The 17,948-nt window shown below is 35.1% G+C and overlaps 1 protein-coding gene across 2 annotated transcripts in view; it reads left to right on the top strand.

Moving 5' to 3' along the window:
- LOC100366459 (pleckstrin homology domain-containing family D member 1-like) overlaps positions 1-15,885 on the top strand; it is a 31,709-nt gene extending 15,824 nt beyond the window's left edge. Inside the window, exons 5-13 of one of the 2 annotated variants that reach the window (XM_002735441.4) lie at positions 5,921-6,065; positions 6,405-6,499; positions 7,139-7,232; positions 7,734-7,915; positions 9,064-9,154; positions 9,384-9,576; positions 12,116-12,256; positions 13,505-13,717; positions 15,020-15,151. In XM_002735441.4, coding sequence (XP_002735487.2) covers positions 5,921-6,065; positions 6,405-6,499; positions 7,139-7,232; positions 7,734-7,915; positions 9,064-9,154; positions 9,384-9,576; positions 12,116-12,256; positions 13,505-13,713 — 1,150 coding nt within the window. In that variant the 3' untranslated portion in view covers positions 13,714-13,717; positions 15,020-15,151. Of the gene's footprint in view, positions 1-5,920; positions 6,066-6,404; positions 6,500-7,138; positions 7,233-7,733; positions 7,916-9,063; positions 9,155-9,383; positions 9,577-12,115; positions 12,257-13,504; positions 13,718-15,019 lie in introns of both variants that reach the window. The other variant, XM_085490659.1, reaches the window with a different exon arrangement.
- Positions 15,886-17,948: the final 2,063 nt, after the last annotated feature.

Here is a 17,948-nt window from a genome sequence, read left to right as displayed (position 1 = left end):
TCTTGCTGGGTGTAGTCAGGGGTCTTGCTGGGTGTAGTTAGGGGTCTTGCTGGGTGTAGTCAGGGGTCTTGCTGGGTGTAGTCAGGGGTCTTGCTGGGTATAGTCTGTGGAATTGCTGGATGTTGTTTGTGGTCTTGCTGGGTGTAGTCAGGGATCTTGCTGGGTGTAGTCTGTAGTCTGTGGAATTGCTGGATGTTGTCTGTGGTCTTGCTGGGTGTAGTCAGGGATCTTGCCGGGTGTAGTCAGGGGTCTTGCCGGGTGTAGTCAGGGGTCTTGCTGGGTGTAGTCTGTGGAATTGCTGGGTGTGGTCTGTGATCTTGCTGGCTGTGGTCTTGCTGGGTATACTCTGGTCTTGTTGGATGAGGTCAGTGGTCTATCTGAATATATATGTTGTCTTTCCGGGTGTGGTCTGTGGTCTTTCCGGGTGTGGTCTGTGGTCTTTCCGGGTGTGGTCTGTGGTCTTTCCGGGTGTGGTCTCTGGTCTTTCCGGGTGTGGTCTCTGGTCTTTTGAAGTGTGGTCTGTGGTCTTTCTGGGTGAGGTCTGTGGTCTTGCTGGGTGTGGTCTGTGGTCTTGCTGGGTGTGGTCTGTGGTCTTGCTGGGTGTGGTCTGTGGTCTTGCCGAGTGTGGTCTGTTGTCTTGCTGGGTGTGGCCTGGCTATTTCTTGAATGTGCATGTATCAGTGTATTTGAGTAATTTACACACATAAATGATAGTACATGTATTATTTGTTGTCTTATCAATCCGAAATGTTAAAAATCTAATTTTTGACTTAAGTAGATAGAAATGTATATATTTGTTTATGTGTTTGGATGATTGAATCAAGGTTATTTTTCTTCTTCATTTAATTAGTCATGTGTCATAATCGTTTTCATGTCAGATGTGGCTTTCTCTAATCTGTTTCAACCTACTCCAAATAATCAGTTATTGTTAAGTGGATTATTCACTTTGTGATGCCGTATTTCATAATCAATAGCATTCCATTTGTAACCGACTTGGCAAATCCCCCACACCAATCAGATGTTCTTTAGGCTTTGACCCATGAATGTACTTTAATTTTAGTAAGTACAATCACAAATACACATCATCTAATAGTAAGAGAATTTATTATACAACCTAGACAAAAGAAAGCATGGTTTTCCCTTGCCATAATGATGCATTTAATTTTACCTGTACAAGTACATATACCTGTAACATGGTCGGGAATCCTACTGAATGGTATTTAGAGTTCACATCTGGAAATTCAAAATTTTTTAATTCTCCCTCCCCCGATAATTTTTAGCTTAAAAAAACTGAACAAATATACACAAATGCTAATGATGTTCCATGTAAAGTGATACTTCAGTCAGCTTACACTTGGAAAGTAGCAATTTCATAACAACAGTGCACATACCATCACTGTGTATTTTATCCAGGCTTAGAGCTTATAGCAACTGAAATATTTTCAACCAAGAGTTCAATCAACTTTTAAGTATTTCCCAATAGTTTGAGCAAAAGCAGACATGATCTAAATAAAGAAGGTGGGGCCAGTTTGTAACTGAAGCTATAACTAGTCTGTGAAGTCATAAGTAAATACACAGTATCCCAGTGCTGCCCGCTGATATGAGGTCACTGTAAATGTATTGAACTTAGCAACATGCATACTATACCTGATTGTAGTGTGTGAGTAGTAGTCAACGTATTACCATAAACACAATAAATTTAGGCATTTCAGTCTTTCCTGATGTCTTTATTAGAGTTCAATTTTCACAGTCACTGACCATTTTAATGTTCAAATTAATCAAAATCAAACATTGTTGTCATTTTAAAGCCAGATCTCAGTTGTGTATGGATGGATTTCATCCAAACTTAGGACATACATTGAACATACTGACATCTTGATGCACAACATTTTGTTTTTCAGATTGGATTCAATATGGCTGAATGGCAGCCGTTTTTAATCTCCAATTTGATATACATGAAGTCTGAAAACAAGGACTTACCATTTCATCTTCATGCATCCGTCTGTGTCCGTCCATAGCTGTATTCTCAGACACGCCTAGGCTGATTTCATTCAAACTCCATTCTATACATATGGTCGTATGCATTTGTTTCATGATCTAATTCAAGATGGCCAAATGGCAGCCATTTTAATGTTCAAAATCAAGAATTTGGCAGTTATATATTGCACATATATTCATTTTGTTTGACAATCAGATTTAAGATAGCTGAATGGCTGCCATTTTAATGTTAAAATTCATCAAAATCAAGCATTTCTGCCATTACAGACTTTTGGTTATACATAGACAACTATTGTTATCTTGGTACATACCGTTAAAGTCCTAATATAAACCGCTTACGTAATAGTAACCGCACCCCCAATTCCGGCTTCGGGGTTAAAGAGTTCTTAACAAAAATTGAAAACTTGAAAAGTACCTATTACTAACCGCACCCCCAATTCAACAAGACCGTGACTTCATTGTTTCAACCAGCTGTTCCAAAACGGCATTGTTCCTAATCCTATTCATTTGTTTCGACAACATGCCTAAAAATATTCACACCTATTTATTGTTCAGCGGTGATAAGATGTCAAACAGGCAATGAAACTGCTTTTGTTCTGGCGGCGACCTCTGTCAATACTCTTTCTGAATACGTCTGTGTTTCGTAAGTTTTAGACAATGAGCTTTTATCACCGTAAAAGTGTTAAACTAAGCGTTGAAGAATAATTTATCTTTCGAAAACAAATAATTTCTTGATTTAAAAAAAAAATCATGCCGTTTTCCTTTGAAATCAAAGGCAAAAGATCGCACTACATTATCGGTAAATCTCTTCCGTGTTGCGTTCACCATGAGGTCGCTGAACTGTCATTAACATATTTAAATGAGCTATGTAATTTGAACATGTGGGCACCATCCAGCATTTTAATTGGTTAATTAGCGACTTGACCTATCCGGTCAATAATATGTCATGTGAGCATTCAAAAACATGGCGGATATCGTATCGGCTGTTTACATGTGACTGAAATCATTCGCTTACGGGGAAACTAAGTTGAATTTTACTTGCAATATATAACAATTCAACGAATTTATTTTCCGTGCGTTATTGTAATCACTACTAAATAATAATCACCAATATCAACACTTCGAAAACAAGTAAGTTATTCACTTGTGACCCGTTATGTGATCATTTGCTACTAAGCAGCATTCATGTTTTTATTTGAAACTTCTGTTAGAATATACTTTTCGTCACCAAGAAAATTAAAAAAATAAATGCATATTACATATTTTTTGTATCATGTGGAATTTTTTTTTGATTGACTGTAATTTTTCAACATTTCGTAACGCCTATTTTAGAACCAAAATAAGGCCTTTCACTCTTCCCCGACGCCTATTCAAGAGATTGTACGGTGTATTGTTTGTTTTGTGCATGTGTTGTGGACAAAAAATGACCACGCCCATTTAGTGATTGCAATATGTACGTAATAGAAACCGCACCCCGAACTTGAGCTTTTGATCCCAATGTTTAAATTGATACATTGTAATATAAACCGCGGTTTATAACAGGACTTTAACGGTATATTGAACATGTACCGTATTTATCTGGGTAAAAGATGGGCCTGGGCAAACGCCCACCCCCCGCCCCCAATTTTGATACAATAAAGAAATTGAGGTCATGTCCAGGCATATACTTGTAATAACAAAAATAACAAAAACCTATTTTTTGTTCGTTGTATTAACAGTTGACTTCCTTGAAGTCTTGTGATTCTGATAAAAATTCTTGAAAAATAATTTTCAAAATAGCAATGACAGCAAAATAGGTAATTTCACTTGCTGCATTCAGGGCAGAGTGTTCACTGCTGTTTACTTAATTTACATTTATTTTTCAAGATTTGTTATCAGAATCATAACAGTCAGCAAGTCTACAAAAATATATATTAAAGCAGAAACGGTAGTTAGATCTTTTTTGAAATATGTTGTGGCCCTGGAATAGGCTGGCCATTTGATTTGTGCTTCCTTAGAAACGATTCAAGCAAATCTTACAGTTTATGGAGCACTGCGAAGCAATTGTCGCATTTGTTTGGCTTTAGCATCATCGACAATGAAACCAATGTTGCAATATTGTCGCATCCATACCTCATACCTGGAAGAGTGGTTGAAATCATATTATTTTGGCTTTATAAGATAAAGCAGCTTGCGAATTCATAACTGGGGCCAGCAATTTTGCCATGTCATGCTGAAGACTGCCAACTTTTTTACCATCTTTCATCACAGCTATTGCATTTCTGTCATGAAAATTCTTCTTCTTTCGTTGGTGAAAAAAATTCTTCCTATCTCAAGGCCACCGGGAATATCCATATAGCAAGACATTCTAATCGCTGGAATTTGCTAACTTGATAACTTTCACCATGATTGATGAGCGTCTAGTCTGATAAGAAAGCAATATTGACTTGACCTCTATAATAAAAACTGGAGTATTGATGTCAGTCTTAGCCAATCAGTAAAGCAGATGCTTAAAGGTCAAAGGTGATTGACAGACTGTAAACAAAAGCATCGTGTGCCATTGCAGCAGAGATGTTTTCTGCAAACCCATACTTCTAATGTTGCATATTGTTCATTTATTTGTGTTGCATGTTTTTATTAGCCGTTCTATTCCCTGACGCTGTTCGATCTGCATGTTGTCAATTTTCATGAATTTTTGTTCTATTTTTTGCAGAGGATGTCCGGGCATAGCCCACCCCTATATTTTATCAATTTTCCATGATCAGAACCCTGGGCTCTTACCCTTAATGTTTTTTCAGATCAAATTTAAAATAGGCAATAAAGTTACTGATTGCAATCAAACATTACAACTACATTACCAAAAACTAAATGTCATTTCTTTCATTTTCTGATTCAAAAGGCTGACTTATTTTATTTTTGTTTACTTTTGAACCAACAGGGACTCTGTCATGCCGTGACATGACTTGTCTCCAAAGAATGTAAAAGTTGTGTTGAGTGAGTCAGTTTTATTCAATGCTGGTATCAAATGTTTATCCGAGAAGCAATTCCAGCAGCTGTCAAAGATCCCTCATTACTATAAACTTGTGTATACAATCCAGTATGCCAGTCTACATGAGACTCTACCAGACTGGCATTTGTAATGATAAGGTCACTATTACATTTGTGATAGCTATGTAGGGATGTGACATTATGCATACTGGGGAAAGCCTGGGGTGATTTGCTTTTCACTATATACCAAAATACTGGTCACACTGAAAATATAGCATTGCCATCATAGTCCTATAAAATGATGACCCTAATGTAAATCTTTTGAGATTACTACAACGTATCTACCGGTAATTGGATAATTGCACTTGTTGTCCGTTACGTGACTGCCCACATACGCGACACTGTACATCATGTTATATAGTGGAATTTGTCTATCAGAAAATGAACTTCTGTGGCATGAAAAAAATCACATGATTGTGGCAGATGTTATAATTGGTACATACCATCATTTCCCTTGAGTTCACCATACCAATCAAACTTATGCTAGAGGTAACATGTCAGACAGATGAAATATAATATTAGTGTTTATAATTATTAGACTCTCTTTGACCCAATATTTGCATTTCTGACAATATTTTATGTTATATGGTGTGTTTCTTGATTGAAGATTTTTATTCTCACAACAACTAGACATTTAGATTGTACTAAGCTTTTAACTTGAACAAGTTTTCAAGTAGATAAGTTTGTTTATGCTTGAATGGAATGTGGTGTCTTGTAATCTGTATTGCAAGCAGTCATTATGTTCATATGTATATGTTAGTTAATTCTTATCAGTTATATAATCTATCATTAAAATGAGAAATACTTGTTTGTATGGAGAGGTACCCGGTATTTGATCTTGTTAATTAATGTTTGATTAATTCTCATTAACTGACAGCTGCATATACATTTTCAGAACTTGGAAGAATGCTCAGCTTGGAGACACTATGATACAAACACTAGAAACACAGGGTTTACAGTTGGCCAAAGAAAGTCAAGATTACAAAGACAGATTACACACAGAAATATGTGCACTACGTGATGAAATGGACAGGAATGAGGTATGCACGTCCTTTCAGGGATTCTCCATGATTTTATTATTCCCTGCGCGTTGGTGGGATAGGGGTGAGGGGTATAGTGGTTACGAGTGTATGTCTGTACAAAGTCATATCAGGAACACTATTGCATATATTGCATTGGTTATTTTGGTTTAGTTTATTTTATTTTATTTTTATTTTTAGACTACCATAGAACAAACAACTCACTGTAGTTTGTTTCAGTGTTGAATAAACATTATTATTACTTTATATAGAGAGTGTTTAATAAAGATATTGCACCCTAGATCTGATTAACATAAGTCTTGACCATACATGATAATGTTGATGTATATATTTCCCCAGGAATTAGAAAGGATAGCAGCTGAATTAGAAATAGAAAAAAAGAAAATTGAAGAAACTGCAAAGGAAATGCAAAATGACCTTGAAAGGAATAAACTGTAAGTGATGATGTTATATTATATAATACAAAACAATTTTATTTATTTATTATGCTGTATTAAAAAATAATTCATTTTTAGCTGGGGTGTAATAAATGAGAATGAAAAAAAGAATGTAGAATGCTGTGTAAAATAAACTTGGAATATTGGGGATACATGTACTTAATATGAAAATGTACATGTTGAGAATGCGTAAATATTACTTTGTTTTAATAAATTAGTCAGCCATGTTTCCTCTTTATTCTTACTTCTTCTGTTCATTCTATGCTTCCTGCAATGCATATTGTTCAGGGTTTGAACTTCAAATAGCCATGATACTGCATGTACGGTAATATTGAATGAATTCCCAATAGTCTGACCACATACTATCTTGCCAGTCTGCGCTCTAACAGCAGTGAAGCCTGAGTCAAAATGAAATCCCTGAAAATCAAGTTGTTAACAGATTGTTACAAGCCAGAAATACTCCTAAAAAAATATCCCTAAAATTCACAAAAACAGTTGCTACTCATGGGTTTATAAAACATAGTGACATGTATCTTGCATAGAATCTACTCTGTAGTATAGTAGTGGGATGCATGTAGGCAATATATCATGCTCACATATTAATAAGTAATTATTTCATGTATTTATTGTCTACAGGGAATTGGAAGAGACTGTGCAATTGATGAAACAAGTTGAAAATGACAAACATAGTTTGAACAGAAATAATGATAGGTTACAAGACAATTTACAGGTAATATTCATTCATTATAAATTATGGTGATATTGCCTTGCACCCCATCGTAGTAGGTGGTGGAATAACCCTATTTGCTTTGCTTTTCTGTTCGGTAATCAACAAAATTCAATTTTTTTTATTCTTTTTAACTCTGAGCTTATAATATAACTCATTGTGCAATGTCCAGCATCAACTTTTTATAAATGAAAATTTATTTTTGTTGTAAAAGTGCCTTGGGATGACCTTATTGTCAGGGACAAACTATTGGTTGCCCTCACGCACATATAAACATCAGCTTTGTCAGCATTGATGTATGAAATAATGTGTGTCACATACCACTTGCAACAGTTACTATATTAACATTATATCATGGTCTTGCTAATGGCTAATTACCAAGCATTTCGAAATGAGTGAGAATACATTTATATAGCCTGCCCGCTTAAAAAAAAATTCTATGAAATGCATTTGTTCATCTTACCTTGTTTAAAAAACACTTTCTTATTTCTAATTATTTTGTAGTTGCTTGCAAAAGAAAAAGAAAAGACTTTACAAGAACTACAACACAAGGAATTGGTCACAAAAAAATTGTCAAGTGAAAACCAGTCACTGAGTCAAACCACAGAGTCCTTGAAATCTACATTGAATAGGATAGAGGAAAAAACCAAACAACTTGTAGATGAAAAAAAAAATACTGAAAAACGGTTAGTAGCAATTTGATGTGTAATTGTGGTTCTGGATCAGCTGTCCATTACCATGACAACAGACTGTAAACACATTAATTATTCACTGTTTTTTAATTGTGCTATTTTCATTGATTCACCAAATTAATACACATGAACATATACATGAACCTGCAAGGTTTGCGACCTTAAAACCCAGTGAAATTGCTCAAAATAGTGAAATTAATGCCATTGAGAAAAAAAGTGTTTTTACAGTAGTAACGTGTGTACTTGCAATTAATACTTTTATGGAGTCTTCTAATTACTCTGCTGTCCAAAACTCAGGACATTTATTCTGAACATACTCTGTGTTATCAGTTTTGAATCTCTGCTTAGATCTAGTTACAAAATATTAACAAAATATTAATTCAGTTGATGATAAAATATTGCGTGATTGTTAATACTAAGGTAATGGTTGTGGAAATGAATTTATCATTTTTTATGAAGATTTGCGTACTCCAGCACAACAATTATTCATCTTTCCACAGAGTTCCCCATGTGCTATTTGAACAGCATTCTGATCAATAGCAAGGCATGAGCTCATCACAATACTCCGCTGTTAGTAAATATTTAGTCTGAAAATGTACTTTTGATACTTAGTATGTGCGTCTTTGATTGATTATATTGTGAAAAAGAGCCGCTCTTATTTTATATCATTTGGCAAGTCAAAAACACTGAAAAATTCATATAGAAAACAGCGTGGAGACCACCGCATATTGATAGACTATGAACAATATTCAAATGTTTGATTCTGAAAAATTGCTTGAACTTTAATACTGTAAACTGCTTTAATTTGAAAAAAAAAAAAAAACTAATTTTTTTGTGAATTTTATGAGTCAGAGAAAATCATGAAACTTTCACGAAATATTGACCTTGCAAATGACATTAAATCAAGAACATTCCTAGCAGTGAAAATTAATTTGTTTACAGATGAATGGTTTGTGAAGACTCTAGATGTAAGCTAGTATTATACCATGCTATTTTGTCTAACCATACTTATTCCTATTCTCACTTTTATTGAAGAACAGACACCCAGGTTTCAGGACTTTCTACTGAAATGTTCCCTGTAGAGCTAGTTACCCACCTGTCTATAACTTTTATGCATTTTTTATTTCTATAACAACTTTCAGTTTAAAGGAAAAAGAGAGAGAGGCTAAAGCTTTAGATGAAGAAAAGAAATTGTATGTTGTACATGCACAAGAACTTCAGTCATCATTACATGTAAGTTTATCTGGCGTGTTAGCGCCCTCTGTGGACAAAATGGAAAATAATGAGGGCGCTGTCAAACAATTAAAGTCTGTTTTTATTTCATTCATTGTTTTCTAACAAAAGGTTCAACACATCTATGAATATTTGTTATTATTAAATATGCCGAATAAAACCTGATCAATTTTAGGCAGAGGGTAAAATAAAACAACACAGGATGAAAACTTGTATTGTTATTTTACAGGATTTAACAATACAGAAAGAAATGACAGATAATGAACTAAGAGAAGAAATCATAGCAAGACGAGAAGCAGAGAGGAGATTGAAAGATGCTGAAGCTGCATTAGCAAGATTAGAAATCGCTTTAGGACAGACAAGGCGTGATAGAACAAACAGTGTGGAAGTAGAAATTAGTCACAATGTAGCTACACTTAAAAGTAAGTTTACAATGTTGAGTTTCTTTTAAAGCTGGAGCTCCAGCTGGATACATGAATTCAACTGGGACAAACTTTAATCCTATTTTGTACCTACATGATAATTGTTTGTTGTCTGCTGTTCCTGTGCATACTGACGATAAAACAATACCATAGTGCAAGTTATGATTTTGTCTGAATGAACTACTGTCAACTGCTTTAATTACGCAAAATCAGTGAAAATCGCTAAGTTTACTAGCAGTGAAATTCCTCTGGGCTTCTACGACATAGTGTCAGTGACTTTTGGAAAAAATTTTCTTCACAAATTAACAAATTATATGAACAATCCTGAATCAAAAAATTTATATCAGCGATAGAAAATTAAATGATGTAAAGTATGTATTATACCGGTACATTTGTTTCATGGGTCCCATATCCAATGATTGAATAAAAATGCAAGATATAGTTTAATGATTTCAAATCAAGACAAAGAATTTATTTATTTTTTAGATAACACTCAACATATGCAAAGACATTTACACTGGTAGTGTACAGACCCGCCAGAAAGTATTTACGCACCACACTACATGCAGTTACTACCTATGATATGATACAATAAAATAAACTCAATAACAGTTTGAATAAATATATTTATATAAAAACTGGTCACTGGTAGCATAGTGGTTGTCGCATCAGACTCATGATCGGTAGACCCAGGTTCAAATCCTACCTAAGGCTGAACATCACATACAAAAAAAAAAGTCAGGAGAGACAACAGTGACACTGAATGTCCGGAACTGTCGCTTGGCACAAAAAATATTTTTAAAAAAATATATATTTATATATCTAATAGAATATGCGTTTTTATCCACAATACAAACAACAAAATTGTCATTGTCATGCAAGATTGAATAAAAACGGCAGTCTGAATGAAACAGTGAAAAAACGTTCAAATTCTCTACGGAGAATACCATGTAAACGCAAGCTCATGAATATAGAATGCAATGATTTTCAATAATGAGTGTGTCCACCTTGTCGCTGGACAACTTCCTTAAGCCGTTTTGGCATGGTATCGACGAGTTTCCAACACATCTTCACCTGGAACTGTTCCCAAGCTTCCATTATACTCGCGTATAAATCCTCGATGTTAGCGACTGGTCGGGAATGCACCTCTAAATCGATCACTTCCCAGAGGTTCTCAATAGGGTTCAAATCTGGAGACTGTGCAGGCCAATTCAAAGTGGTAAAGTTGTCAAAAAGATATCCGTACTTTTGTGGATTATTTAAAAAATCCCTCACTGCCAATGCTGTGTGAACGGGGGCATTATCCCGTTGGAAATGAAAATTGGGTCCAACGAGTCTTAGTGCCGACGGTATCATTTCGTTTTGCAGAATATCCAAATATTTCCATCGGTTCATGGTCGTCGGTACATTGACTAGCGACCCTAAGCTGGTAGCCGAAAAACATCTTCACACCATGACGCTACCACCACCAAATTTTATTGTAGGTTTAATGCATTTCAGCTCGTACTCTTCACCTGGTCTCCGACGTACAAATAATCTTCCACGGCTACGAAATACCGTAAACTTTGATTCGTCCGACCAGAGATCTTGAGCCCACTGCGCCGGAGTCCAGTTGATGTGTTGTCTGGCAAATTGCAACTGCCTTGCGATGTGGCAAGGTTATATAGTCTTGATTTTTTAGTGCTCAAACTCAATCTTTTCACAGTGAGTTGATTAAAATTGGCACGCTAATCACGGGCGGTGTGAAACCGATTCGCTAAACTAGACCTGATGAGTTACCTGGTCTTCGCGTTGCGTTGTACGCCTTGGTCGACCTGATCGACGACGATTGCCCATACTACCTCGCAGAAGAAGTTTTCGCAGGTTGAAACGCATGGAGCCTTCAGAAATTTCCAGTTTTCTTGCTATTTCCCTATTAGAAACTCCTTCTGTATACAGTGCTTCAATGTTCCCTTTAGTAAATTCTGACAATTTCCTAACTTTCGGCATGGCTCAATGTTTGTAAATAAAAATTACGTATTTGACACTATGACCTCGATAGGAATATTCATGAACTACAACTGACAGGTATTCCCGCCCAGAAGTGTCTGTTGAAATAATTTCAGCTTCCCAATTGGTTCAAATTTGCATGAGAAAGGACACAACTATCGCACATGTTTTATGGCGCGAAGTTTTAATGAGATGCAAATGTATGCAAATGAGCGCGCTCCCATAGAGTTAACCATGGGGATTTTCCCTCACTGAATAAACGTCTACATACAAAAAAACTAAACACAAATCAACCATTTTATTTTGACTAAAATGCACTAGTTCTGTATATTGTTATAGCTTTATTAAGCTATAACTGGATGGATTCACCATTCACTGCATTGATTCATGCAAGTAACATGGGAATATAACAACTTGTGTAGACACTCTGGATGGATTCACCATTCACTGCATTGATTCATGTACCTCATGGATGTCTCAGACTACATGTCACAAATATCTGAATGTGCTGCTTGTCATTTTTATTTTTTTTTTCACTTTTCTCACTTAGGATTTTTTGAAGACATTGCAGAAGAAGCTAAGATTGACATAGACAAACCATTAATTATGAAAAATGCCTTGCATGCCAGGAAGTCTTTTATCAGGAAAACAAGAAGTTTTAAACATCGGAGAGCAAGAGCTAAATCAGCTGGTTAGTGAAATGAGTTTTTGCTGGGCTGCACTGTCTTGGTTTTGCTTCTTAGAACCACAAAACCTTACACTACAACATTTTGTTGTAGATAGTTTACTTGCATTCAATTTGAAAGTGCTGACATACTTAATGTTTAAAGTGCCTGAGAAATCCCCCTCCCCCCCAATAGGGTGAGAATAACTATGTTGAAAAAGGTGAACACAAGTAAAATGTTGAGTTTTCCTATTGATTAAGGACTTCTGTTTAGATTTTTTTTTGACATTTATGAGTCTTTGGTTAATGTTCATCTAGGACGTTTATTTGGCCGTAATCCTCAGTAGTAGTGACAAGTATACTGTATTTTAACAATTGACACATGCTGTGTAGCGCGATGTAGATGTGAAATCTACAAAAAAATAATCCACCAGGAACACACAGCGTGTTGTGTAGTAACTATTTTTGACCAGATAACTGTTTTTGTTTATTTTCAAACTATCATATGGTAATGTGATATGTGTCCTCGAACTTTTGATACGTGTAGAAAATAAAGGTCACACCGATGACCCTGATGCATGCTCAGATCATTAGATTTGTGTCTTACATCATCAGATAGTTTGGATTGCGACCGTTTATGACTATATATGTCTGCTGTTGACATGTTCATACATGTAGTATGACTTCCATTGAAAATTTAATCCTTTGAGTGTTCTTACAAGTTTGTTACTTTGAACAGTCACAACTCAGATTTATACCTTTGAAACTCCTTTTTCAGCCTTGACAAAAAATTCAATGACTACAAGGCCAACAGAACATGGTTATATTTCAATGCATTATAACCAAAATGTACGACATGCATTTCTCAGCCACTTTAATAAAGCACTTATGTAAGAATGAGAACAATGGTGTCATTAAATAGTACCTAAGTTGCAGGGTATGGTAGATGAATCAACCTCATAAGCATATTGTACCTTATCAGTATGCAGTAGCAAACCACTCATTGATGTATTTGCACAATTTGCTTAGATGATATCATAATGCAATCCTAATTGTCTCACTCTGTCTCATCTCTTGGTTTCTTTCTGCTTTTCATGTGTTGTGACTGTGTTCATTTTAGTAATTATGTAATACAGCACAGTAGTAAGCTTTTAAAATGACACATTTGTTGTACATTTTTTGACTTCCTCACATTTTTTCTTCACATAAATTTTTTTCATTTCATATTTCTTTCTTTGCTGGCCCATATGTGTTTGTGTATCTCTCGTTCTGAAGAACCACGACTGTCTTCCAATGCTAAGAACAGGACAGATGATGACAGGCGAGCAAATATGTCTCCCAGTAATCAAGGAGACCAACATGTTGCCAATAGCAACATCATCAAAACTGCTCCAGTGTCTTCCAGCAGTAACAAAAGTGGCAGCAATATTACTTCCTCTTCAACCAGTAAAACAAAACCACAATCTCGACAGACACAGTTGTAGGAAGGTAACTGTGTTGTCACATTACATTCAGTATGTATCAATGCCTGTTAGTGCCCTTTAGTACCCCATTCCTCACATACACAACCTAGCATGTTGCATCAAACCCTTATCCAGACATATGTATATGTGTTATTTAAACAATAGTCAATCTAATGTTGTAATAGATAATGAGAACACTCAGTGAGTTGCTTGTTAACGCATCGTCTAATGAAACCTTCCACAGATAGCCAAAATGAATTGAAAAAGAAACTGCCCTCATCAGCGGGCAAAACAACAAATACTTTTTGTGGGAGGGGCACCTGGCCTATTGCTGGATAGGAAGTGCCATCAAGCCCTCAAAATGTGATTATATTTATAAGTAGTAACAAAATCAAAAACTATAATTTTAGGTGTATACCCAGGGCTTGCATTAAATTATTGAAATCAATATCATTATGAATTATGTTAAATATTTACCTGAATAAAATGACATGGTAACTTTCATGTATGATATTTGATATTGTGATTACTATCAAACATACAAAAGATATGATTATAATAAAGATTATTATTATTTTTACAATTATCTCACTCAGAATGGGATGAAAGTTAAATTTGTTGCGAATTTGAATCTGTCCGTTACATTTGTGAATAATTTTGAACTTTCCCATCCACGGAATTTACACATGAGCGAATTACCTCTATTGTATGCAAATTATTTCCATTTCTGAGACGGCTGGTGTCTATTTTTGACCATGTCCAAATTAATTGAGAATATTAGGAGATGTATTCAAGATTGACAATATATGTCCCCGAAGTGTGATGAAGTGTTGGCCAAATACAGTGTGGATTGCATTGTGTATAATTAGAATCAAAAGTTGAATTTTTGAGATCCATTGCCACCTTCCTCAAAATAAACGCACTTAATTTGTTCTCAGAATTTTTATTCAAATCTGCAGAAATAGTTACAAATTATCTCTATTATCAAAAAAGATTAAATATGAATACGTTTGCAGATAAAATCATCTTTTATCCAAAGTTTTTGCCAAAATACTTGCTCAATTTGTCTTTCTGTGCAAATCATTTTACATGCAACTCATTATTTTCAACATATCCTGGCTCATACTGCATGTTATGCATGTCCTATCAATCCGTCATTGGTCTAATATTTATGTCTTGCATTGTAATTATTGTATTATATTAACATGTAGATTTTGTGTGTTTTTTCAGATCACTGGATATTCAGTGCTAGTACATGAACCTGATAATATATATTAAAACAACATTCATACAATGCATATAAAATACCTGATATTTCACTTTACAGGTGGCGACTATGTCAGGAAACGAAAAGAACACATACAAGGTGACATGACTGATATGAGAGAGGCAGCAACAGCGATATCAAACTATCCGTCTCTACGGAGGAGCATGATAGAAACAATCAACCATGATGACGATTTTGATGACATATTCACTGGTGGCATAGTATTTGAAGATGATGTTTAACAGGCATTGATCTTGTCATGTCACCCCTATTGTCAGAAAATGGAATGATCTTCCACTTGTGATCGACCTACATATTTCTAATAATAGGGGTGGTTGGCTTACGTACAATGGGGTTGGATATGGACTGCTCTATTTTCTGTAACTATTTTAACAAACCTGAATCTTGGCTGATAATCCCTTATGCATTTACTTCACTTCCTCTTGCCTTTTTTTCTGTCACTTGACATTCTGTATTGGTGAAATATAATTGGTTTCTTTGAAATGAGTTTTAATATTTTGTTCACTAATAACTGCATTAGAACCAAAGATCAAGTCTATTTTACACCATTTCAAGGTACCATGTCTGCCACATATGTAAATCCTGGAAACCAAGGTGCAATCATAGATTTATGTAATCCTGATGTGTTTGACACAAGAGTCTCTATTATACTGCATTTGCAACAATTTTAATTCCTATTTAGGACAAACTTGTAAATAGTATATTAAATTATAAATATATGGACCCTTTCTAGCATTGTCACTTTTTATTTTGAAATTGGTGCATTTTATTATCATGAAAACCTGATGTTTTAAAGAAATATTTCTGATTTTACAAACATGTGCCTTACTTTATATGTTCAAATTATGTATTCAATATTTGTACTTGAAACATAAATAAAAAGTATTGTTAACATGTGCAAGAGAGTAATAGTAATGCCGAGTGCTTATTCAGCCTTTCAATTATGTGTTTTACCGTATGACTTGTAACAAGGGCATAGACTTGTTTGAAACCTTGCAAGGTAAGGATCTGCAATCCATGGGAGGTAATGTATGTATTTGGATTGGTTCATGACACTGTTGACCACATGGTGTGGTCACAGTACAATACCTATATCACCAATTTCATTGTGTGTTCTGTGACCTGAGAGTAATGTTCCTATATATCAAGAATTAACTTGCATGATTTGTAAGTGTATGAAATACTAATAACCTGACTGAACGTGACCACTACCATTAAACAAAAACAAATCAAACATGCAGTTATGCAGATCTGTTAACCCTCGTTAGTCCAAGGGACTTATAATTCGGTCTCCGTTCGTCCGTGTGAAGTCATTTCTCAGAATCCTTTGGGCCGATTTCGTTCATTCTTTGCATGTGCCTATTACTTTATGTGGGACATATGCACATGCAGTGGTTTAGCGATTCGATTCAAAATGGCCGACTGACAGCCATCTTGTTTTTTGAAAATGTTCTATTTTGGACATGCTTTGTCAGTTTTCATTCAAATTTGGCAAATACTTTATACATGTTAGGATACATGTCCAGGACAATTTGTTTTAAAATCGGATCAAGGATGGTCGATTGACAGCCATCTGAGTTTTTGGCCTTACTACTATATTTCCAAGATTTATGTACCATTTTCATTCGTATTTGGCACATGTCAGTTTGTTTCATAATCAGATCAGAGATGGCCGAATAATGGCTGTTTTTAATTTTTGGCCATATTACATTATCTCTGTCACCCATGTATCATTTTCATTGATATTTAGCATGTCATAAATGGATACATGTCAATTCAATTTGATCAAATATGGCCAACTGGCGGCCATCTTGTTTGTTTAAAATGTGATAAGAGGGGAGGCAAGGGGGATAGCTGGTACGGTTTTATGGGAAATAAAAAGGGCTTTTCACAATTTACGAAGAAAAAAGACATTTTTACAGTGTTAACAAATGGAACATTAAATGGTCCGAAGAGCTCTCTGACTCAAATTCTCTGCCATTGCTGCGCCGTGTGAAGAGACGCATGCGCATATTACCCTCGTAATGCTCTTCATTCGGTTAGAGGGCCTTTTACGTCTTGACATTCATCTAGTCGTTTTACAGTTTCTAAAATGTAATTTCCCTGGATTATTCTTTACGATTTTTTTATTTGGATGTGAATTTTTGTACGTATGAGAAAAATGACACATTTTTATAGTGTACGAAAAAAAGATTTGATTGATTACATTATATGTCTAGCCTGTGATTACAGAATTACGGAATTTATTTTTTCTATTTATGTTGTACGAACAAAAAAATATTGCAATTACGTTGAACGAAAATAACCCTTGCCCCCCCCCCCTCTGATAACTTGTGATCTATGTTTTTTTTTCTTTGCTATGTCTTAAACTAAACTGGAGGGGTCGTCACGCAACATTTTCAATGGGTTTTGAAACAAAATTATTAATAAGCAATATGGATGATTAAACAAAAAAAGAAATATATTGGAATCCGAAATCGCATCTTAATAACATAAATACAAACATGGCCATTCGACATAACTGATGTGGAATTCTGTGCTTACAGATGTAAACCCATAGTTTCATTCGAGTAAATTATATGATGTTGTGCACACTATCGGTTGAGTTATCAATATTTCAAGACATAATGGTGGCTTTTTTTAACAGTACCACAACATGGCTATAAAGTCTTGTTTTGGTGGATTCTCATGGTCACTTTCTTCCATAAACACAAATATGGCTGCCAAAGCGGATGGGTACAAGATTAGTAACATAGAAAATATTGGGAACAAGCATGTTTTAACAAAGCTGATTCCAATATAAATCATTTTACCAAAACCAGTTGTCTACATTTCATACGATTCCAATCCTTATCTCTCTGTAAGTTTGTAAATTTTGATTTATATAGTGTATATTACCAAAATGATGAAACACAGAACACGAGTTCATATTGGTCTATATGGAAGGAAAGTGTTTCTATTCCAAATT

This window comes from Saccoglossus kowalevskii, chromosome 2 (assembly GCF_978046115.1).
Source record: "Saccoglossus kowalevskii chromosome 2, keSacKowa6.1, whole genome shotgun sequence".
Taxonomy (NCBI): domain Eukaryota; kingdom Metazoa; phylum Hemichordata; class Enteropneusta; family Harrimaniidae; genus Saccoglossus; species Saccoglossus kowalevskii.
The sequence above is the reverse complement of the archived record's forward strand: the minus strand, read 5'-3'. Positions and strand labels throughout refer to the sequence as shown.